The sequence below is a fragment of the Patella vulgata genome, chromosome 1 (assembly GCF_932274485.2).
Source record: "Patella vulgata chromosome 1, xgPatVulg1.2, whole genome shotgun sequence".
In the NCBI taxonomy this organism is placed as follows: Eukaryota; Metazoa; Mollusca; class Gastropoda; family Patellidae; genus Patella; species Patella vulgata.
This window is the reverse complement of record NC_065879.2, coordinates 67,779,732-67,805,929: the sequence shown is the minus strand read 5'-3', so window position 1 is coordinate 67,805,929 and position 26,198 is coordinate 67,779,732. Positions and strand designations below refer to the sequence as shown.

The 26,198-nt window shown below is 33.5% G+C and overlaps 1 protein-coding gene across 2 annotated transcripts; it reads left to right on the top strand.

The window, feature by feature from the left end:
* The first annotated feature begins 1,892 nt into the window (after positions 1-1,892).
* LOC126820408 (uncharacterized) lies at positions 1,893-23,708 on the top strand. Of its 2 annotated transcripts, none has more exons than XM_050548324.2 (9): positions 1,893-2,054; positions 14,054-14,143; positions 15,231-15,399; positions 16,146-16,209; positions 16,834-16,943; positions 17,752-18,728; positions 19,322-19,440; positions 19,938-20,094; positions 20,527-23,708. In XM_050548324.2, exons 3-9 carry the CDS (start codon positions 15,236-15,238, stop codon positions 21,027-21,029), a joined length of 2,094 nt encoding a protein of 697 aa, XP_050404281.1. In that variant the 5' UTR covers positions 1,893-2,054; positions 14,054-14,143; positions 15,231-15,235; the 3' UTR covers positions 21,030-23,708. The 2 variants fall into 2 exon arrangements, with proteins under 2 accessions (XP_050404281.1, XP_050404289.1); XM_050548332.2 differs by lacking the exon at positions 1,893-2,054 and adding an exon at positions 13,873-13,889.
* The last annotated feature ends 2,490 nt before the right edge of the window (positions 23,709-26,198 follow it).

The window sequence follows — 26,198 nt, the reverse complement described above, 5'->3', positions numbered from 1 at the left end:
TTACCAGAAATTGTGTTTACTCATAATTCTGTTTCGAATAAAACTACACAAATTCCGCTATGTTTGGTAGACATAGTTCTATTACTCAGATATTATCTGATGATCAAGCTTGTCTTCGAGAAGAAAATGGTTTGCGTGAAATTTGGACATTTTTTGCTGACCGACAAAAACTGGCTAAAGAGAGTCGCCGCAGAAAGAAACTGAAAATCGCCGGTCTCGTTCTTTTGAAATTGGTCAAAAGGTCGCTGTTAAAATTCTTAATGGGTAGAGAGAGAAATGGCCTTTAACGTCCACTCGACACAAACTAGGTCATTTCGGGACTAACACATGGTTGAATTTTTTATTTCAATAATTCGCTTGCGGGTAGGGATCTTTAGCAGTGAGAGGAAACCGGAGGACCCGGAGAAAACCCACGATGTTGGACTGGTGACCCTACTTCTTGTCACGTACAAACGGGGAATCGAAACCACGCCAGTTGACTCAATGACAGACCTCATGATATAGCACGCACGTGCTAACCATTAGGCCATCCAACCGCCCTAATTCTTAATGGACCTAAATTCAAAAAAGAACATTTTCAGTTAGGTTTTATTGTTCAAAAAATCTATGGTGATTTTCTTAGTGTTACTAATACGGATCGTGTTCATAGAAAAAATATTATTGTTAGTAAGGACCTGGTAGTTCCTGATAATTCTGTTTAGATATTTGCTTTAAATTTTCATAAAATGTTTATACAATAATTTGCATTTTATGTTATATTTTCCATTTATTATTATAGCCATTGACTTCTGAAAGAGGGGGGAAATGTGGGTATTGATTTTATACAGTTAATTATGCATTGTAGCCTATATATTGTGGCCTACTGTTTACATACCAACCATAAACGCACAGGATCCCATATGATCAAACTTTGTGGATGAGAAATAAATCTGTCATCCGAAAAATCTGTAATTTACTGCCCAGAAATATGCTATACTTGTATATGCTTGAATTTTTGGGCATAAACAATTAAATTATTATATACAACTGGAGACACATTTGGGGGAAGCACCCCATCAACCCAACCTAATACAACTGGTCCCGCTGTGAATCTTACTCAATCTTTATGATCACTGAGATATATGACAATAAGGATGACTTTGTAATTAGGACTTTTGTGCAAGTAGAATTTATTTCAACTTGTGAAATAAATGATTGTTAACAATTGAATATTTCAGGCATTAGGAGGCAGACCACCATTAAATTTCACCATATATTTATAGCAATTCTCTCTTTGTCTCTTTTTTCCCCTTTTGCATGCCCATTTTGTTAATTTTTTTGGTCTAGAATAGACGAAGGAGGTTTGAATTAACATTTTCTGCCAGGTTTTGGTAAATATTCACGATTTTGAGGCGGAAGGATAACGGGGTTATCGCAGGTTGGCTACGGGGATATGTACGGCAAGTAGTTACATGTTTTTTTTAGTATGTTTCTTAAAGTTTGTGTATCTCAAAATTTTGGTGGTCAACCTCATAAAAATTTTAGTGCAAAGACATGACCATTTGTTCCTCTATCTGTAGTGAAAAGCATTCAGCCCAACGAAAATTTTGGGAAAAGTTGGAGGTGGGCAAAGAGGCCAGAATTAACATTGAAGTCAATGGGGAAATTAATGGTGGTCTGCCACCGTTAGGTGATGTACGAGTTAGCTCCCGTAGACCAAAACTTGCTACCAGGAATGAGTCATGAGATGAGTGGCGACACGCGTATGTAAATAAAGCCCACAAAAAGAAATCAATGAAATAAATAATACACCTATTACCAATCTGATAAAAATAGATATCAAATATATGAAAGGTTCTGTTTGTGAACAGCGTTTTAAGATTAAAATATGTATGCACTTTTGTGGTGGAGATTATAAAGATGGCCGCCAATGTTGATTAGTAATTTTAGTTTTAGTTCAAGAATAAAGAACCCATCTAATTTTCATTCATACAGGCCTAATATGCGGATGTATTAATGTTGACATGCCCAGTAACTATTAACAGATAAACTAAAGATTACGTAAGAATTAAAAGGTAATTATTTTATTGCATTTTGATAGATTTTTATTGCAGTCAGAAGTGTCATCATTCAATTCATTGTCCACATCTTCTTAGTACGACTATGTAGTTCACCATGTCATCTGTAGAAGTCACGAGTTCAGTCTCAAGCGATCCGAAGGACCCGGTTGATACACACCTAGACAACACAATTAAAACAAATAAAAGTAAACAAAACCGACTGCTCCTCACTTATAATCCCAAGATAATGCTAGGCCCTAGGGTAGGGTAGGCCTACATCATGATCATGGACCTTATTATAATACTAAATTACTATAAGTTCCGTCCATGTATGGTTACATGTAAGTCTGCATGTAACAACAGGTTGCGACACAGGACAGACTCTTAGACCAGAGCACTTTATTATCATTGGTCAATTAAAAGCCTTTTCTAGGATTTTACAAATGTATCAAATAAACACTCTGATTTTTGACACAGATGTCAGACCTAACAGTTTACAATTACCTCAATGTATCAGTTGCATAATTCCTCTATGGACAGTGTTGTAAGGATATGGTTTATTTCAAAATTTATTGCTCATCATGTTTTCCGTTTTGGCCATTCTTAGCATTAGAAAATAAATAAGTTGAACCTGTATTATATCTATAGGCCTACATGTAGATGTGTCTTCTTATGAGAAATTCACAGAGCAATATCAAATTTGATAATATGTATGGTTGTTTTTAATGTGACTTGCAAATGTAGGGCTACTTCCATCTGATACTTCGTAGATGATAATATAGCAAATATACACATCGGTGTGATGCCCTTATTGAAAAATTAGTATTTTTGTTGACAGGATATAAAGACCATCCATTCCTTTCTTTTAATCAAATAATGGATGGTTAGATAACTACTTACATATGACATTGATGTAATTTATACAGTATTTCAAAGCCATGAATCTTCTTCCCATAGAAATACAGACTATGTATTTAAATATCAAGAATGCTGATCAGGATCAAACTTTTTAACCAATACTGGGGTCTGTCTTAAAGGGACTATTCCGATTTGAACAGAGTCTCAAAAATAAAAGTCCGAGTATGTATGAAATTTTGAAAATACGTTGTTTACGAGACAATTTTTGTTATTTTTCAAAATTTTCAAATTTGACCTACATTTTTGGATACCTGAAGACAATCCGATTCCAAAAATATAAGTTTCATTCCAAGTTATCGCCCTTTGTTTTTCGATTATTTTCGAATTTTCTGCCCATTTCCCAACCCTTATATTTTTTGGAAAGGATAAATCGATATTTCTGAAAGTCCTGGAACATAAAGCTCTATAGTCAGACCGCTTGATAAAGCAATTTCAACAACGGTCCGGAAACCGGAAGTAGTCGAAATAATGATAGATATTTCGAAAAAAAAGCAAAAAATGGGTGTTTTGGGGAAAAACTCGATTTCTCCGTCCATTATCAATGGATTAAACAAATTAAGTTTTCGTTGAGTGGCCCAAGGAATGGACTGTCGAATGATGCCCAATTTATACGGATACTATGACCAAGCAGCAAAATATGACAAGCTGAAAATCAAGTATTTTCTGATTTGGAGCGTTTTTGGACGCCTTTATCTCAAAAACTTAACCTACAATTTTTTTTTAACTTTCTCTATCGAGAGTCCCTCCGGTAGTCTTGTGCATGAAAACATCCAATAAGTCTTTGAAATGTCTGGAATAGGATAAAAAAGGGACTGAAAATCGAAAAAAGTCGAAAAATCGTAAAATTTTGGAAAATGCTAAATTATTTTATTATTTAATCAGATTTTTACGAAAAGGTTACACATTCAGATACCTGACCTAATTACGATTCTAACGATGTATAATATGTATTGAGTTATTGAAATTTATTTTCGATATTTTGACATTTTTGAATTTTTGGCACTTTTGAACATAGGATTTCTCAGGGCCATTTTATCTGATCAGATAATGTAATATATCATTACAGAGCCCTGTGGCTATCTAATTGTCCAAATTGGTTATTAAAACTATCCTGACAATAATCTCCATACCGGACGTATTCAAAAAATGAAGAAAAAGGTTAAAAAAATTAGCGCTCTTGCGAAAAACTTGATTTCTCCATCAGACCTTAGCGGACCAAAAGAACTAAAGTGTCGCTGGATAGCCCCATTAATGGACTATCATATGACATCTGAATGATACGATTTAGATGGCTAGAAAATAAATTATGGTACGCCGAAAATCTAGTATTTTCCGTTTTGGAGCATTTTGAGAGGCCTTTTTCTCAAACACAACAACTACGTTTTTTCTTAAACTTTTTTTACTCAGATTCCTATGGGTGGACTATGGCGTGAGTCCAAAAATAAAAGCATTGAAATAACATAAGTTGTCCAAAAAGAGCCTCAATCTTGGAAAAAAGTTGAAAAATCCTCAAATTACTGAAAATGCTCTTCTATTATTCTTTGTTTTGAAAACAGCTCAATGGGTATTTCTGAAACTTCCGGTACAGAAAGTTAACTATCCAAACAACATGTTAAAACTATCCCGACAATGATCCAAAAACCGGAAGTAGTCGAAAAAATATCCAATATTTTGAAAAAAAAACCTTAAAAAGTAAAAAATGGTGATCTTGCGAAAAAAGTGATTACAACCCCATATTTCAACGAATCAAAACAACTAAAGTATCATTGGATAGCCCGAACAATGGACGATCTTATGACATCTCAATTGTAAAAAAATCGCTGGTTAGGTAATACATTATGAGATTCTGAAAATCTAGTATTTTCCTTTTTGGAGCCTATTCAGACGCTTTTATCTCGAAAATTACTCTTATTTCCTTTCTTAAACTTCTGTTAGTTAGAGTCCTAACGCTGGTCTGGGGTATGAATCCAAATTTAAAAGCCTCAATATAGTATAAATGGTCCAAAAGGGCCACAATCTTTGAAAAAGTCGAAAAATCGTTATATCTGTAAATCTGCTTCTAGTGGTATAAGGGAGGTAAAACTGTCCAATGGATCTTTCTGAAACTTCTGGTACAGGAAGTATAGTTCCAAAACCACTTGTTAAATCTATCCCGATAATGATCCGTAAACAGGAAGTAGTCAAAAAAATATTCGATATTTAAAAAAAAAGACAGTAAAAAAATCGGTGCTCTTGGAACAATCGGGATTTCACCGTCGGGTGTGACCGGATCAAAATATCTAAAGTACCGTTTGGTAGCTCGATAAATGGGCTATTGTATGACACACTTCCTATCTGATTCCTGAAAGCCGGTTAAGTGCTGCTTGCAGGTCTAGTTCTTCTTATTATTATTATTATTATTATTTTTCCATTTGAGCATATCTCAGAAACTACTTGTCGGATCGATTCGATGTCTTCAGTTTTACTGGGAAAGTGGGTTTTACTTAAATTTTAAAGCTATTTCCAACGTTCTGCGACAATGCGAAATGTCCGAAATCACCGAAGTTGTCGTTTTTCGATATTTTGCCGTAATGTTATCAATAATTGTCAGATTGTAATATTTGATACATTTTGACATAGCCAGAGACAAGGCACATAGCTAACGTTCTTTGGATTTTTTTATTTTCGACGAATCTTCGCAGATATTAGGCGCCAAATTTTGAAAATTTGGCGCCTAATATCTGCGAAGATTCGTCGAAAATAAATTAACTTATCAATTAACTTTTATTGTTCTCTACCAGGCACTCATCATTAATTATCAACACACCACTCAGTATAATCTGTTGACGCCTATTGTATTTATACAACTCTATAACACCAATCACGAGATTGGCTTCTATACGTGTGCATTCTTGTATAGTTACATAGTGGAGATCGATAGTAGCCATGTTTGAAAATTGGGTTTTGGAAAAAAAGACTCTCTTTCCGGCGTGCAAAATGACCGTTAGGTCAGATCTAGGAACGGTCATTTGCCATAGCCGCAGGTCTCGACTGGCATATACGGCCGACGTGGAACCCATGGTTAAAGGGTCATCTGATTTGGCAACCGTATTTTTCCTTGGCCCCCATTGGCTAATTCAGTTTTTCAGTCCTGAATTAATTATTTATTGTTCGATTTGTATAAAACAAAGTTCATATGTTCCGCGGTCCAAAATGTCATTTTTTTTGTTGCCGGTACATTTTCCTTTCGGCAACAGAAGTAACATAAATTAGCAAAAACTGCAATTTTGAGAGTTCGGTACCACTTTTTGAAAGCAAATATTATTTTTTCAAATCTGGTATGACTGAAAGGGTTTGCCCTGTTAATGCACAGAAATCATCGCGCTCAGTTTTTTAAATTTTTATTTCGTTTTCGGATCATTTCGATTTAAAGGTGAAAAAATGAGCTAATCACAACCCATTCAGGCTTTTCATATTTTAAAATATTTCTTCGCAACTTTCATAAACTAGTAGCAATAATCCATACGAAGAGAATGTATGTGAAAATTAATTTGTAATATGAACAGTTGCCGAGAAATGGGCAATTTTGTATGAGTCACTTTTTGCGCTAGTTTGACTGTATAAGAGTCAATTATTATTCGATTTTCATAAAAGTGACACCATTTGATGCGAAATGTCAATTTTAACAAGGTCAAACCAATTTAACATTTTCAATGTCACCGCGAATGACGTAATTTGGGAAAAAATTGTATTTATAACCTTCAAAACCAGTAATTTATTCAAATGAGTCTTATTTGTTATTTGTTTAAAATTTTGATATTTGATTCCAATCAACTAATAGAATGAACCCAAACGATCATATAGATATCACAAAATGGTTTCTAACTTGTTCAGTTGCGGAGAAATAGACGATTTTCAACAGGTAACTTTTCAAGGTTTTTGGTCCATAAAAGTGTCAATTATTATTCGATTTTCATAAAATTCCCCGTGTGTGATACCTAATGCCATTTACGATTTCATACAAGTAATTTAACACTTTTACTGTTACCGGAAGTAACGTCATTGTGGCAAAAACTGTATTTTTAGCCTTCAAAACATATTTTATTCAAATGAGTCTGATTTGTATTGTTTTTAAAATTATGATATTTGATTCCAATCAACAAATAGATTGAACCCACTCGATCATACAAATACCAAAAAATGGTTTCTAACTTGTACGGTTGCAGAGAAATAGACGATTTTCTACAAGTCACTTTTCAAGGATTTTGGTCTATAAAATTGGCAAATATTATTCGATTTACATAAAATTTTCACCATGTGATGCCTTATGCTATTTCTGATTTCATGAAACTAATTTAAAATGTTCATTATCACCGGAAGTAATGTAATGTTGTCAGGATCACTTACATGTAATGAATGTATACAATGAATTGATATTGCCAGATTTGGTTGATTCTGCGTACATTTTATGTGATGTGTGCAATGCTTAAATGGAAACCTGTTTAATGGTTTCATTGGTACCGGAAGTGACATATGTTCAAGGGTAACGGGGCACCGGTGAAACCCGTCATTACTGCATCGCAGTTCTAGTGTATATTGAGTTAGTTGCTCAGCCCTAAGGTAGAGGATTGTAAGGGATTTTAACACAAAATTAAGCAGATTTATTCTGCAAAATATTATCGGGATTGGCCCTTTAATACATCTAGCGGCATTGTAGCCATAAGAGCATACATGTACAAAATATTTTTTTTTACACCAAATTGTTTTTTAACAGTACTTTTAATTGTGTATGGTCTTCTTTTAAACATTAAAACATTGTTCTGGCTGGTTGGAGCTTTATTTGGACAGAAAATGCTAATCGTCATTCAAATAATGGCGTATTTACGTCATATTTGGTCTAAAATAAATTAGACCAAAATATACGAGCCGAAAGCAATCCATATTAATATAAAATTGACAAACTAACACTAACAATAAATCATTTTAAAGTTTCTGAAATTGCACCATATTTTAAACTACTACATGTACATGTATCACTTCATTTTCTATTTTTGGTTTAAAATGATGAGAAAGTGTATGCGTACTGCTTATTGATTAATTTATTACACAAACTGATGATAAATAGGATTCTGCAATATTCCCAGTATTATGAATACTACATGTATATCGTAAAACAATCATCACCTCTATTCAATGTGTGGTGGATTGAGTCACACATTTTATAATTTCATGATTTTATTTGTACTGCTAAGTTTACTCACTTCCCAGTGTGAAAGCCTACAATTACTCTCTTATCATACCCAAATTAGTCAACTTTTGACATGCTTATAATTCAAAATCTACAGACAAACAAAATGACATCCGTTTGTTTAAAGAGGAAGTAATAGTTTCATTAAGATTAAATTTAACTTTCATCTCAATCACCAGAAATCTCTTTTATTTTAAATCAGATTTTGTTGAACGATTTAGATAATAATTTCCAATCTGCTCAATATTTTGTGCTGGCAGTTTCTGAAAAGGTAAATCTATTTCTTAATAGTTTGATTTGCACATTTTAATCAATTTGTAACCAATTTGAAAGCTGGGTGCGTTCTTTAACAGGTTTTGTAGAGAAGCTGTCTAACTTGTGCAATGTATTGCTGACATGAGTTTTCAAATTCAAATAGATGTAGTACTAGTACCTTGTTCTTTTTGATATTCGCGTTTATATCAGATCGTAACTGCCTGAATTGTGGCCCCTGATTGTACGAAGAGTCACGTTTTTAGCTTGTGGACCCTTCAGAGGTTACAATTTTGATTTGATTTTATAAACCGCTCAAAGCTATCACCATTACACCATCATAATGGTTGAGTTCAAATTTCGTGAAATCGGACAGAGACTGACAAAATGGCCGCTCCCCTTTACGCAAATAGTATAATAAGGTTGTGGAGTGTGGACCCACTAGAAGTCACAATTTTTATTCGATTTTGATGAAACTTAAAATATATGTTTTTATCCCTAAAATTGTGGTTCCTTTCAGTATGTCAGAACGTAACATCCTGTATTATGGCCCCTGATAATCCCTGATTGTTTGAAAAAAATTCACTTTTTTTAGCTGGTTCTCTGTCCATGTCTTGCAAAATGTGGGTGTATCTCGTATGGCAACCGCTTGTTTAGTTGTTTTAATAAATAAATTCTTGTTAATTGACCTTAAGTAATCAGTTCAGTAGTTGACAGATAGAAATTTAATACACGATTCTGCTAACTCATTCAAAACATTTAAACTACATGTAGCTAAAGTACTTCCATTTTACTTCATAGCCTTTCCAAAATAAATAAAGGTATGGTACATGTAGTTTTTAATTGCTGGTTTAAATGCTTGTTCAAAGTCTGAAATTCTATAACTAACAGTAATAAGCAGGTTGAATTTTCATAGGTACATCTAACTAAGGTTAATGAATTGTGAATATTTTTGAAAATTAATTACAATTATTTTCATGGGGAAAGTGATAATGCCCTTTTAAAATTTCATTAATATCCATTACAATTTGGAGTGTAACCATTTATCAATATATTAAATATTGAAATATAATCTGTCAAGTACATCTAGTATAGACTATCACTACATAAATATTTAATCAACTTTAAATTTTAATCTTTATTCATTCATTCATTGAAATATAATCTGTCAAGTACATCTAGTATAGACTATCACTACATAAATATTTAATCAACTTTAAATTTTAATCTTTATTCATTCATTCAGTTTTAAAGGCACACTTTCAGATTAATGTACACACACATTAAAAAGTGGTCTTTTCAAAAGGCATGTTGGTAAAAAATTTTATTAAAATTGATCGGTTCTAATGTAAGTTATGGCTATCTCACTTTTTTTTATGATGTCATCATTTTCTGTCGTAAAATGTTGTCTAGCTATTGTAGAATAACTTGTTTCTATCTATGAATATCAGGCTCAAAATGGCATCTAACCTATATGTAGCTAGGGTTTTTTATTTCAATCGTCTAAATTACATGTACATAGCATGAAAAAGATTGAACAAAATTGGACTTATCTTATATTTAGAAGACCAAGTGGTCTAATGTGTGAACTATAAATCAGAAGGTCTGTTATGAATGCAAATCATGGGGTTTATGCCATGTTTGTAAATGACAAAATAAAGCGAACTATTGAAAATAAAATATACCATGTTTGACCAAAAATGATTTTGGTTATGTCAAGTGGAAATTAAACCCAATTACCAGTTCAGTATGTAGGTAGTGGTGCTTGAAAGTTTGTCAGGTACATGTACAACTAAAATATATAGCAATACTATAATACAGCTCGGTGTAGGCCATATTATAATATAGATAAACATATCTATAATATTGGTTGGCTTCATCCATCACAATATGACATTGCATGTAACTGTCACTCAACAAATATCTCAAATAACTTCCATGCAACCTTACATCTTAATTATATATACTTAAAGTGGCTATCTTTTTAATTTGAATGTCAAATTGTAAAAATTAACATTGAAAGTACATGACAGAATAACTGCTTAAAGTAACCCGCTATGAATAATTTTTGAACAACACTATTAATATATAAGTGTGTCATAGATATTTGCTATGGTTATCTATGATATCAGTTATATCTTTTTATTATTCATTACATGAAGAAGAACATGTGCATTAAAAATATTCTTCTGTAACCCACAAATTTCAACTGTCAACTTAATTGTCTTTTCAACAAACTTGTCTTTCACATGTGGCTCAAAACTCAAACTGACTTATAAATTAAGACAGACACACCCTTATGCATTTGTCAACTGACACTTGGCATACATTTATGTAGGTTTTTTTTTTTCACTTTCATAGGAGCATGTATGTGTGTCATGCTTTTGACTCTTTCAGGGACACCTGATATATTGGGCTGTATTTATTATTCTGATCGATTCCATTTTGATAGATTCCATTTTGATAGATTCCATTTTGATAGATTCCATTTTGATAGATTCCATTTTGAAACTCTGATACTTTGGTCTATATTTATTATTCTGATCAATTCCATTTTGCAAGTCCACTCACTACCCATGGCCATAAGGGTACTATTCCTACAGAATTTGTATCGCCACTGATGTGTGGGAGTGGGAGTGTGGAGTGGTCCAAAGTGTGCTCTGTAGATCACTAGGTCTGTATTGATGTACATGTTAGTGTGAGGAATTTGATCGTGTATTTATACTTTAAAGAGAGTATTGTCGTCTGTCTGACCTCAGGGATTTTCACCAGGGTTCCCAGTTCCTTCTATGAAAGGACATTGTTCAAAAGAAATCATCCAAATATAATTTATTTATCATGTTATTCCCAGAATGACCTAGTTTATGTTGAATGAATGGTGAACCTCAATTCTACCCCATAGTGCCACTTTAACAAATTTACATTCTGTTATAAATGTTTTATTGTCACAGTCTAATGCTCAGCAAACAGGACATAGAAATGTATTAATATAAAAAAAACTTGATTACAGAACATCAAGTGTATGAATTGCTCAAATAATGTGAATTCCTGTTACAAATAGGAGAGTTATACTATAGGATTACTGAAGTAAACTGAATTGGTACACATGTATTACTGACACATAATAATAATAATAATGTTAGAATTGCTTACATTTTGACAGGTAAATTGTTTGTATTTTCCTTGTATATAATGTTGCAATTGTAAGCTATTTGAGGGGTACATGTAACTGTATTTTGGACCACTATGCGTTTTAATTGTTTACATTTTGACAGGTAAATTGTATATATTTTTCTTTGTATATATATGATGTTGCAATTGTAAGCTACATGTATGTGACAGGTAACTGTAATTCAGATAGGTGTTTTAATTAATTACATTTTGACAGGTTAATTGTTTGTAGTTTTCTGTTATAACTTACATGTACTTAAATGTACTACATGTATGTAACTTTATTTTGGACAAGTAGTTGCAAACATTCTAAAAATTTGTGAACATTCAAATATGACTTTCAAGTTTGTTCCAACACAGTTTCTTACCATGTATTTTCTACATGTTCATCAATCAGAGGTCAATTCATCAAATTTATATTTATTCTTGTAGTTTGATTAAATGCAATATTGAAATATACACAACACTATATACATGTATTTTATTATGGGAACATAAAAGGTACATTTGAAGGACACACTGCTAAAAAGATGTGAGACATTTATAGACATTTTCGGCAACCTTTAAAGAGATTGTACTTTGTACATGTACTATGTACTTGTTTTTTTCTTTCTTTTTTTTCTGTATAGATTAAAAATCCAAATATAGACTCAAAATGATGTGTCAAAATTAATTTTAATCCAGATAAAATATTAACAATATAATTATTTAATTGTGTAGACAAATAAACTTAAAGCTAAAAAGTATGACTGGTTATTTTAATATAATTAAGAAGATTAGTACAAAAAAATGTATGTTAAAAGAGCTAAATCACTATTCGTTGGCAATTAGAAATGGACACAAATGGGTCGCAGCACATATAATAATGTAATATGAATGTATATTATAAACTGATTTATAGTTCAAAATTTCGTTTTACTTGTCTTTACTACAGTTGGATCTGGAAGAGTTGTTATTTAACTCGTGTTCTGAATGGTGTCGGGGATAAGCCAATGAAACGGTCTGTTACTGCGAGCCTTAGGCGTGTTTTCACGGAACTGTGGGTAATCCACTAGTAACATCAATGCCGATTGGTTAATCAAATGTCTGACGTCATAGGTCATAAGTCGGTCTTTAGACCCCTGACGTGACCTATGGCTATAACTTGTCAGATCTTCATGTAGTGTAGGCCATCAAAAGTATAAAAAAACGAAACTAAATATAGATCTGTATTTTAATCAGATTCGTCGAAATGTATCCGAACGTATCTTCACGTACAAGATCGTAGACTCAATAGGGACAATCAAATCGTAAAGCATCGCTGACTGCCTGTATATATATCCACCATTGTATTGTAAACATAAGATTTAACTATTTTATATAGGCTGCCTGTTGTTCAATCCAATTCAGTTTATTGAATAAAATATTGTTTAAACTAATGACAGTGGGAACCTAGCATTAAATATTGAATATCAGAAACCCATATTTTCACGGTAAGATAACAGCATCAATGTTGATTTAAATTGAGTTTTGCAATGTCGAAGATTGTGGATGATATTGAGTTAGCGACTTGCCTCCCTTAAAACATCTAATCATAACTACAATGTAAAAAACAGATTGGCAAATTAAAATTAGACATCTGAATCAAATAATTTATATGCTTTGAGTGGAGAGGTTTAAATATATTGGGGTGTAATTTCTCTGTGATCATGTGCTTCTGTTTTGACGGTGCTCATGTTTAGAATATTTGAGGTTTAGGGTGTCCATTTAAAGAACTTATCTATTAATTATTCAGTTGGTGTAAATTACATCGTGAATGGTTTAGGGACTTTAATATTTTAGACTTAATAAAGTAAAAGGCAAATATATTTATACTTTCAGACCATGTTTATATTGTTCCAAATCAATTATTAAAAATCGATCAAACATATGTTATGGCCATCTATATAGCTGTCAAAAAAGATTTTGAATTTTTACAACTGAGTGATAAGCAAGGTGTATAGAACAAAACTTTATATATTTCATACAAGTTCTCTGTAAAACCTTCAAGGATAATATAATATTTGAGCTGTGTGGAAAAGTCTTAAACTTTGACAAAACAAATGTGAAATTTTTAGATACATGTGTATTTAGCTTGGGATTAACTTTTGACATTTAGATTTACATGTACTGTTTACAATTCATTGTTCCATTTTTATGTTTTTGTCAGATTTCCTTTTTTCTATTTATTAGCAGATTAAATCTAAGTATAGTTGATTTTTACAAGCGGCATGTATTGGCAGATTAGGTCTACGTATACCATAGTAGGTTTTTATATTCCTACTACTAATTTGAATGGAAAGATATTTGACATGGGAAATGTTTGAGACACCTAACACAGTGCATGCCAAAGATTACTAAAATAATTTGGAATTTATTTTATAACCTGAATAAGACCACATTTTATTAAGATATTTCTCTATTACAGAGTGAACAGAATGAATAACTAGAAGTGGATGCAGAAAACTCCAATGTTCGACATTTTATTACAACGAATAATCTGTCATGTGACTCTCAGGTAGGCTTTCAAAAGTGAACCAATCAAAATAAAATTTCTGCTCACTAATAATACATTCGAAGACCAAAAGTTATTATATGAGACTGTGAGAGGATATCTGACAATTCAAAACAGAAATTGACTGTCACTAGAAAAGAGAAAATGAAAGTCTGTGCATTACCATGTTTTTATCAAGTATAGGATGAATAAAAACAAGTGAATGTACAGACTATTTCTATTTTATCATGTTCTTTTATCTAGTGACAGTCAATTTCTGTTTTGAATTGTCAGATATCCTCTTACATTCTCATATACATGTAACAACTTTTGGTCTTCGAAGGAATCATTAGTGAGCAGAAATTTGCCCGTTTATCTGTTATCACTCATCACTTAAGTCAGTTATATATATATAGGATAACTCGTGTTTTCCTTTTGCGTTCGTCATTTCCTTTTGTTGAAACCTTGATTACGCATCTATCGTAGCAATGATCTATTAAAGTTGCTAGTGATTGTTATCCATAAAGTTGTGTTGTATTTTTTCAATGTTAGTCCTATCACTAAATGCCTTATAAACAATAAATGATCTATGTGTTGAAATTATATTTGGAACATGTTAAAACAGTTCTATCACATATGTGATGATGACTGACACCAATATTGTCCTTTAAAATGTTTTTGGATGTACGTTAGAGTCAGTATTTGATTAATCATTGTAATACATCAGCCCATATATATGATCTGCTTTGATTACCAACAGAATCGTAGCTGAACATAGCATCCTCTGAAAGGAGAGGGTGTGGCTGTTGAAAATAATTTTGAACAGTTCAGTGGAATACAGTAATCGAACATGTGATACGCAGGACACAATTCTAAGGGAAACACTTTTACTGTTTTATAATTGAACAATGTTTTCACTAGTTAGGATTCTCTGAGTTGCTTTATAGAGACTATACAGTAGTTTCGTTGTAAAAACTCCCTTTAGTAATTATATAAACAGTCATTGGATTTTGATAGAAATGTGCCCTGTACTCCTGTGGATTTCAAACTTTTCTAAGAATTAAGCTTATACTAAGGTTTTGAATTTTTGAACCTTTTTTTTCATCCTTAGAAACTATGAGTTCAATTGATGACCCCAGTATAAAATGGGGAAGAAGGTTGCTTTCCATGGTAACAGAAAATCAAGATGGCGGTGATGTTTTATCAGTGGGTGTGGTAGTAGGAATAGCTGCAACAATCTCATTAGTTGTTATCATCGTATTGTGTGTATGTGGTGACAGGTAAGTCATGTTTTAAATCATCTGGCAATTATCTTCTTAATTACTTAGTGACCAAAATAAGCAAAAATTGTAAGATTAAATTTTCTTACAAGAAATAAATGAATTGAAGTGAATTTAATAGCTCACTTTTGCTCGTAATGTGATAAGAGAGATATTTTACCCCAAAAACTGGACTATTCTTATCTAGATTTACTTTTGTCAAGCACTCGTTTTAACTTGCCATGCCGCCAATGGTACATGTATTCATGTATACCCAGGACCACATGTTTTTGTTGCCCATCCAAATGGCTAGATATTGTTCCTTCCTAGACCCTATGTCCTGCAGCACTGACAAGGGGAATACAGGTTAGAAAATCATGAGAAATTTTCTCGGCCAACACCAGAATCCAACCCGAGACCTCCTGGTTAGTGAGCCAGCATTTTCTCTCTGATCCATCATGGTAGCCTACCTTACAGAAAAAGGCAGATCAAATGAACTACCTTACATAAAAATTCAACATTAATTTATGTTTGCCATTTAACAATGATGAGTGCTATGGCTTAACTATATTTGCTTGTCAAAGATAAAACAAAATTTAATTTCCTTTTATATAACTAGATTTTTAATTTCCTGGTTATAGTACATTATTTCTGACCGAGTATTTGAGAGGTTTATTAGAAAATTGTTATCACAAGGTCTTCAAGTGTAGGACATATTTGAATGTAAAACAACAGGAAATATAAATGAATTTTTTTTTTTTTGACAGTAATGGTGAGGCTGAGTTGAAGAAAGTAAAGACAAAGTCAAGTAGTAATAATATCAGACAATCGGTAATAATACTTATTTCATTTAGCTTCAATAGTCACTTTGTTTAATTACTCTTGTCTTAGGATACATTCTTACCTGTGATATTTTTACCTGTCTTGAGAGGACATTTCTGCTACATTTATTTTACCATTCACTCATTTACCGGTTCCCAAATTTACAGCTGGGTAGACTAAAATACAGCCAATTTTAGGACTGTCGGAGTGACGATTGCACTTAAACTATGTCCTGGGGACAGCTAGATGTACCCAGCTGTGTCATGTCCCCCTGTATATACATGTAGATCAAATTTTCACACCAAAATTGGCATAACGAGCAGTGCACAGAATCCATGAAAGCTACATGTATTGATCTTGCATCCATCAAAAATTCTACTCATTTGGTTTCCTGCAATGTGGTTGCTTCAATTAAAAGTTAAGAGTCAAGCAAAGAGATTGAAATTAACGTTAAAATATGCAATTAAATCACATTTGAATATTTATGCTATGATTTGGGGCCCGGGCGAAGCCACACACTTCGTCGCCGTGATCAAATTAACCAGCATTAACCCGTGGATGTTTCAGGCCATGATTCAGTTTAATATGGTATCCTACTAGTTTATAAGAAAATTTTATATTTATTTTATCCAGGATAATCGTTATGATGAAGTACAAATTGAGGAAGTTGAAATCCGACCTAAAAATGGTATTATAGAATCTAATGGTGTTACTACTGACCCCAATCACCTTCAACAAGCAAGGTATGAAATATTATGATGTTGGTGAGGTTGACCCAAAGTCTTCTGTCCAGTGTGCTAATATGGCATTTCTGAAATATGCATTATCACTTTGAACAAAAAAATAACTGTACTGAGCATTTATAATCCAAATCAAGTATTTTAGACTTTTTGTCAGGCATCATCCTTAGATGTGTCAAAGCAGCGCATTATACAAAATTTTGAAATGCAGGACAATCTTGTTTTGTGAGTGTTATCACACACGAGACGTGAGTAACTACTTGCATGCACACAACACTCATGCCAATTTTAGAAAGATATTTTAAGAAATAGTGGGGGTTGGATGGCCGAATGATTAGCACGCGCGCTGTATCATACGGTCTGCCATTGAGTCAACTGGCGGGGTTTCGATTCCCTGGTTGTACGTGACAAGGAGTAGAATCGCCTGTCCAACCTCGTGGGTTTTCTCCGGGTCCTCTGGTTTCCTCCCACTGCTAAAGACCCCTACGCACAAGCGAAGTATTGAAATAAAAAAATTAATTAAATGACCTAGTTTGTGTTGAGTGGACGTTAAACCCCATTTCTCTCTCTCTCTCTTTAAGAAATAGTGGCATATATCATACTAGAAATTTTGCCTGGACTGCATGATTCACACCTACCTTTTCATCGAATTCTTGTCATGGTTTTTATATGTAACTTAGGCACAAGACCTCAGTTTGTAATCCCATCCGAACAACTAGACACTGTTCTGTGATGGCAAAATGAAACAGCTCTTTTTTGCTTTTTTGATTGGATATATGTATTCCATTTGTTATTCCATTTATTATTGCAGGCAAAGTCAAGCCAGTTCCTGCTCTTCACAGATGCGACCCACTAGCCTGAGAGAACTGCCAGAGTTACCTCCCTCTTATTCAGGAGATGATGATACCTGTATTCAACCTAACTCTCGTGCTAGTGAAATTATTAACGATGATTATGACCATCTCGGTCGTGAGAAAAATGTTGGTGTGAGACCTGAAAATTATGACCATATTACACTAGAGTCTCCCACTCAAATTAGTGAAGCATCGCCTTCGGATCCGCTTGTGGAAAGTCATTATGCTCAAGTTAATGATAGGACTTACGATACCTGTAATGACAGGGGTGCCGAAAAATATCCTAAATTAACTAATCAAGCCGAACCACCTTATAATAAAATAAAGGACGACAAAGATGATGTGTCTTTCAGTGAAGAACAGAATGAGCCGCCTTACAACATGGTTAAGGATGATCCACCATATAATAAAATACAGGACGATGACCCCTATAATCAAATTCTTGACGACACCTATTCAGTGCCGCGGGATGAGGTCATGGAACAGGGGCAGGATCATTACGAACTTGAACCTTTGGATCCTGAAGATCCCTACACAATGGTCGACAATGAAGAACCTAAAGTGAATGGAGAGAGCATGGATCAAGCATCAGGATTCTCTACCTCCAGTGATACATTTAAAACTCCGGGAAGTATGTCAATATCCAAGGAGATGATGAACATGATTAACGAAGGTTTTACGGTTACCGAGTCATCCACCTCTAATGATTATGCTGTGGTAAATAAAGAGCGTAATCCTGGCAACAATCGACAACAGAGCTCACAAGGAGCAACTGCATTTCCTTGTCCTCCCGAGCCTCCACGTGGATATCGAGCAGAAGAGATTCATAATCCTCAATCACCTCCACCTTCAATGTCGACATCAGGATCACGAAGATTCGATGGTGTGTCTGCTCCATCACTCCCTTTACCTACAATTCCACAGTCTGCTCAAAGTAAGTTGGTCTTTCTTGCTACACAGAATGACTAGATTAAATACAACCAGGAATAATTGATGCACATAAATTGAAGATGTTTCTGATATTAGTAAAAAGCAAACTAAGCCTGACTAGTGTGAATATGTACTTGTATTACCAGGAGTGAGAGTGGTTAATAAAGAAAGAGAGAGAGGGAAAAATGGGGTTTAACGTCCACTTGACACAAACTAGGTCATTTCGGGACTAACACATGGTTTAATTTTATTTCAATAATTCGCTTGCGCGTAGGAATCTTTAGCAGTGGGAGAAAACCAGAGGACCCGGAGAAAACCCACAAGGTTGGACAGGCGACCCTACTCCTTGTCACGTACAACCGGGGAATCAAAACCCTGTCAGTTGACTCAATGACAGACCTTGTGATACAGCACGCACGTGCTAACCACCCCCCCCCCCCCCCCCGAAATAAACAACCAGGATTGACAAATCTTAAGGTTCTTTTTTCAACTCAAACCAGGACAGTCTAGTCCATCACTGCTCAACCACCATGGCCCCCTAATCAGACAGCATGTGGTAGTATTTACCTCTTATGATGTTTTGTAATATGATTTCAGGTCGATCTGAACGTCAGTATTCAAAAGTATCAGCAAGAGAATCACTGGCTAGCATGTCAGCCCGTAATGCACTTAATCCATATGAAGATGTTGTAGAAATAGAAAATACTTACGCCACGGTTAGTTTTTTTTTTAACAGTTTACTATTACTGAATTTTTGTGTATGTAACTTTATGTATGCTCTAGAATTATAACGTTCCAAAATGGGAGCTAACTATGCTTACAATAATGTATGAAAATCATGTTTGATGAAATTAAAGTAATGTTATATAAAATTCATGTGAAATGAAATGAAAGTAATAATGTTGAATGAAATTTATGTGAAATGAATTGAAAGTACGGTAATGTTGAATGAAAGTAACGTTGAAATGAAGTTAATGTTGAAATGAAGTTGAAATGAAATCAGATTTCTTAAGTCACGTCTACAAGATTATGTCTTTGTTTAAAAAAGACGTTAGATTCTGATTACCCTTCTTATCTAGTTAACAACTGTTTGGGCAGAAGTATAGTGTAACTATTCAGAAGTGCATAAAGCAACTGATGATAGTTTACATTGCTCGTATTAGTTTCTTGTATTACTGTAGTGTGATTTAATAATATCTTTTTTTACAACTAGGTTGATGGTGGTTCCGGTGATGGGGTTGTTACACATCAAGCTGTAGCTCCGCCCACTTCCTTTCTCCCACCAATCAACAACCGGCATTTTGTAAATCAACCAGCCAGCTCACAATCTTCAAATTTCAGCGAAACTTACGCAGAAATTGGAGCCTCAGGTACAGTACATGTAAAATTTTTGTGTTGCTACTGGGATCTGAGGATATGATGTCTTGCTAGTGTAAAGAGTCATGTATATTTGTCATCACTTACTGTGGTTTCAACACGACCAAGGGGTAACAGTAGTTAGTGTCCTGGTTTCAGTGAGGTATGTCTGGTCAGGGGTGGTGTGACATTGACATGAATGTAAAAGAAAACTTGGAAGTTGGAATTAGAAGACTAGGCAGAAAGGCAGTTGTCTAGGCAAATATTTCCACCCTCTTACCTTGCACACATCAATTATACAGTAGATTGAATAGATGTGAAATGTTATTGTTTTTGATTAAATACAAAACTTATATTTTATTAAAAAATTTGAAACTTTTACATAAATATTTAATTCATAAAATTAAAACTTTGGCCTGAATATTTTCTGCTTTCTCTTTTTACAGGTGGAACTTTCAATTCTATACCCAGTGTTCCCATTCCGCCATCCTTAGATTCACTACATTCCATGAAAAAACATGAGAGGCGTCATCTAGCAACGCCTGAAGATACAACCTTAGACGAAAATACGCCAAAATCTGTTTCACCAAAACGCTCCAGTTTCTCACCCACCACTGCTCTTCCAGTTTTACCCGGTATGTCGACGAGTTTACATGAAAACGATGTGACCCTTGAACCCAATTATCAAAGTGTCAAAGACTCAATAGACGATAACGAGAGTGAAAACGATCCGAATTACGAATCAGTTGATGAAGCAAGATCGAAATTACCAGAGCCCAAAAGACAGAGGAGGCACGTTTACGAAGAGGTCAGTCCAACAAATTCTGAACCTACGTCTCCGAATAATGTCCGGGATCGTGTTTTAAACAGACATACTTACGAGGATATAAGTGATGTAAAAGAAAAAAAGAAAAACATAAAGGGCAAACCAAAAAATGGAAAGAAATAATCATGTGTAAATATTTGTATATATATATGTCTTTTTAACCAAAATTTTACAAAGCTTACAAAATTAACACCTAATATGTTTAAAGGTGTCTGAAAGAGTGGAGAAACTGTTTTTTACTTGGATAGAAAATGTGCTCAAAACAATGAAAACGATCAAGGATTTTGTGTTTTTATGTGAAATAATTTATCAACTTTTTATGATTTATGGTTGTATAATGGACTGGATTTACATGTATAGTATTGAATTGTTTATTTGGACATTTTAAGAAATGGAATGATTTTTATAAGATTTTATATGTGAATGAGAAACACATGACAATTATTAAAACTTGGAGACACAATAGTTTTAAACATTGTTTTAGATGTAGATTGACCTTTAGTATAAACAGGGGTTTGTAAACAACGAGCTGCTAAGTGGTTTTGGTTCTGCTATTCAGTCGTTAAAGGAGCTGAACCTCTTTGAATTAGGTCAAAATTCAGAGTAGGTAACTGGATAATTATAATCATTTTCTATACATGTAGTGCTCAACATTCAGATAATTTGACTGTTCTTTAGGATGAAGAAGTAGGGGACTACTGAAATGGATTTGTCTGTCTGTCCGTCACACTAATTGGAACACAATAATTCTGCCTTGAATTGAGGTGAATGCTTTGATAGAGTTTGATGATGAGCATTTTCTGCTTAGGATAAGTAGAGATAAGCATGTGTATTTTTCGATGCTTTGGGATACAATATCTTTGATTCTAATTCAGTGATATTGACAACAATACCTTGATTAAATAAGTATGAATAGCATTTGATTGGTCGATTAATGAATGTCATCGATTTATTTAGGGATGAGGCCAGGGACATTGGCCTTACTGTTGGGTTGCTTGATTAGTGTTTATGCAAGCTTAATTCAGTTAGTAATGATACAAGATAATGAGACAAGCTTAATTCAGTTAGTGATGAGGCAAGCTTAATTCAGTTTGTGATGAGGATTGTTTTATTTAAAGTCTGAACCTGATCTGTTACTATTAACTTTTGCAGACAATTTTCAACTGAATCCCAAAATTTCCTGTGCGCCTGTTGACAATTCAAAGTTTTTCACATCTGCAATGATTGAATACAGCATAAATTCAATTAAAATTTACGTATTTCAATTGAAAATTTGTGGCATATTGTCTGACGCCACAGATTGATTGCTCAGCTTGACATTTACTTGTCTTGATCACACCAGACCCAATTTTCTCTAATTAAGACTACAACAAATAGTAGTTTGCACACAATTGCATCAATCTATGTTAAATTCTTTACAATGCTGCATTTAATTTTTCTCTTTTAACCAGTTAGACAGCTTAAAGAAATCTCTGTGTGACCTTTGACATTGTATACAACATTTACTCATTTACTAATATTTGTTGTAATCGAAGCAAAAACAATATATACATTGATTGCAAAATGTGGCCCAAGAAGTAAGCCATTCTTCAATACTGAATTATAGGTTTGTTTATATATATACTGTATTACAGTTTTTATATTAATGACCTTTTTACTTACATTTATATATGTACTTACATTGTTTAAACAGATGTGTAATTTATCTCTAACAGCTTCCCTGATTGGCTGATGGCTCGGCTATCCATTAAAGAGACATTATCACTTCTGACAGGAAAGGATATATGTTAGGATAAATTATTTGTCTCAACTCGAACCAGACAATTGGAAATTAAAATAAGACTAGGCTGTAGCGCCCTATTTGGGCAATGTTTCCCACATAGCAGACTGCATGCTGTAGTCTTCCCGTCTTCATTAGCCCGTTTGTTCAGAATGGTAAGATGCTTAACCCAAATTAATGAAGCTTTCTTAAACTATTTTTATTAATAAGGCCCCCTGTATATTTATTTTGTTGTTGAGAGAAATAATGCCTCTTTAATGATGAGCTTGGCTAATCAATGGCCATTTAAGAAAAATGTTTTTGTTTATTTATATATCGTGTATATTATAAGTGCTTTTATTGATGGAAATTATCCGCTATTAATAGATTGTATATAGATTTGTTTTGTATATGAATATCTGATAGAGCAAATCAAAATCTACTTTAAAAAAAACATGTTTATATAAGCTTACTCTGGGAATACCTACAGGAATGATCTACCAGTACTGAAAACGGTATGTCACAATATTTGTTATACTAAAGCTTTATTTATATTGACAGCTCAACATACTTGGCTCGAAACTTGATACATGTATATATACTGCCACTAGAGCATATTACTAACTAACCAGCTCTTCCCACAAAATATAAAGTAAGGATTAAGTGGGGGTGGGGCTAAGTTGAGTTGCGATGTGGTGGGGTCACCTAGGAAAAGAGAGACTGAATTATGTAAAGTAGTTACAATACATATTGTAACTCTGGATACAAAACCCAACTTAAATCTACCCTTGTTGGTGATGAAACAGTTTTCTTTGCAACTTGTAGTGACTAAAACACAACTGTGAAACCACCTTTTCTTTTTGTGCGACCGTGAATCTATGGTTGTTGGCATATAAATTATTGTGAGAATATCTGTAATGTCAAATGAAATCAAGGATTATGATTGGATCTATGACTTGTCATGGTTGATATATTAGAATCTATTGATTGGCACCGCGATTAACTTTTGTATTAAAGTTGAGATTTTAAATGTCAAGCCACAACTGCTCTTTGACTTTTATTTCATTTTACCTAGTCTATGGACACTGATGCTAATGTTGTATCACATCCATATTTTTAGGTTCCGATTTCTTTTGCTACTATAGTTTACCTCACACTCACCAACTTTACACTTAAATTTTAAAGCTTGATCAATCAGGAGAACTTTTATTTGCTCATATTTTGATTTTTCAATTTGCTTATCGCTCAGATGTTGTGAATATTCTCTTTATGTTAATAATTTCCACCATTATCATTTGTTTATCATCATCATCATCATAATCATTGTTATAAATTAATTGTTTATAAAAATATTAATTTCATAAATTATATTAAGTCTACTCTACACTTGTATATGCAATATACATACAATGTTTACTTAGTCAAGCATTTAGGCATACATGTAAGCTATAAGAAGCTACAGCTTCGGGCCTCATAAAATTTCATATTTTTTTTTGGGGGGTGGGGGGGAGGGGGGTAGAACTTTATTTTGTAATCCCTGGTCCTGTTTTGAAACACACCTTTGTAAGATTTTAACAAGTTGCTGCCAGACTTTATGGCCTTATCAAGCCGTAATATAATATATATATATATACATGTATTATTGTATTTATCTTATATTATTAATAATGACATAACCATAATGTATCAGTCTAATCAAAATCACATCTTTATTTCTTTCTGGTTTGAGGGGGGGGGGGGAGGCCGAATGTCTGTCATCGAGTCAAGTGTCGTGCTTTGTTCATTGGCAAGATGAGAAGCCAGGACAAGTCAATTGAAAATAAACTCTTATAAGGCCAAATATAAAAAAAAAATTTTGGTTTTCAGATACTCACGCATATACATGTATCAATTACCTCATAATTTTAGCTCAGTTACAGGAAGCATAAACCACCCTCCTGCATCACCGCGTGTGTTTTCTCTGTGTCCTCCGGTTTCCTCCCACTGCTAAAGACCCCTATGCACAAGCGAAATGACCTAGTTTGTGTCGAGTGGAGGTTAAACACCATTTCTCTCTCTCTCTCTCTCTCGATCTCTCTCTTCCCCCCTGCATCAGAGTTTTTGGAAGGACTGTCTTGAGAACCGGAATAATTTGTTTATATGGCCTAGAGATGTTAGACCTTACTGTAGGGTAAATGTATAAAAACAACCAAACATCAAAAGTAAAAAGAATGGAAAATAAGATCTAGATTTAATTAGACTGATAACATGTTGGCCTGTAATCAAAATCATATATTATAACTATACATATCTCATACATGTATATAAAATTTGATAACATAAACACAATACTTCAGATATTAATGGAAGATTAAAGGAAATGACTGCCATATTTGTAACCCTTTGACTGTCAAGTTCCTGAGCATTTAGCAGATTATACACTCTGTGTGTTCCGGGGACCAAGATGTCTGAGGTCTGGATGTAAACAAGTAACTGTTGTGGCTGCGGAATCAATTACCTTGTGGTAGCAATTATCAGGAAATTCGATGCCTGTTTGGTAAAAAGTGAAGATTTTACTTTCTTGGTTTATCTCGAAAATTCTACCTTGTGTTGTCAATAGTTGTTGTCTTGACCTCAGACATCTTGAATCGTGTTCAAAGGGTTAAGAAAGATTTTTATGTGCTTGCATAATAGAATTAGATTACCCATACAACTGTTCTCAATGATAAACAGTATTTGTTAAATATAGTTACCTTTGTCATACTTTTAAACAAGAAATTAATGCTGTTAAAAAATTATGCAAGCAGTTAATTCTAGTATGCTTACCTGTTCTTTAATGTAAGAACAGTTCCCATATGGTTAAATGGTCGAGAGCGAGACATTAAGTAATATATTGATACTGCACGAGGACCTTAGTTTGAGTGTTGTTTCAATACATTACACAATGTTTTGCTCAAGACCATTAAATAACTTAATATACAGACACTATTCTGGTCACATGCAATTCTTGTTACAGTTGATAATATGGGTAATTTTTTGGCTGCCATTATATATCTAACTTAAAGTGGTGTTATCAATAATAGTTTATGGAAATAGTTGTGTTAATATATTTGATTGGTCAATATTTTTACATCATCTTTGCCCATTCCAAGATTGTTTTTTGACTCGAAACTCAAAATAGTAAATATCTTGTAAAATTGTTAGTCTTGATTATCAAGACTGCAGCCAACCATTACCTATTGCAGTGTAAGGTATAATGAGACTAAAACTGCCAAATTCCTCTAAACTTACTAAATGTATGGATTATCATTATGCCAAAATGTCATATAATCTCATACAGCCTTCTGATATTTTGGTGGGAATGTTATACCATGCAACCAAATCTAAAACCATTTCTTGGGGTTTTGGAAAAATGTGAGTGCTCATAACAGAAAAATTGTAGACCCAGAAATTTATATCTTACCATGCATTTTTCTAGCATAATAATAGAGTGTACTTACAAAATTATGAATTTTTTTTGTTTTAATAAACTGATTTAAAGCTGTGCTTGCAAT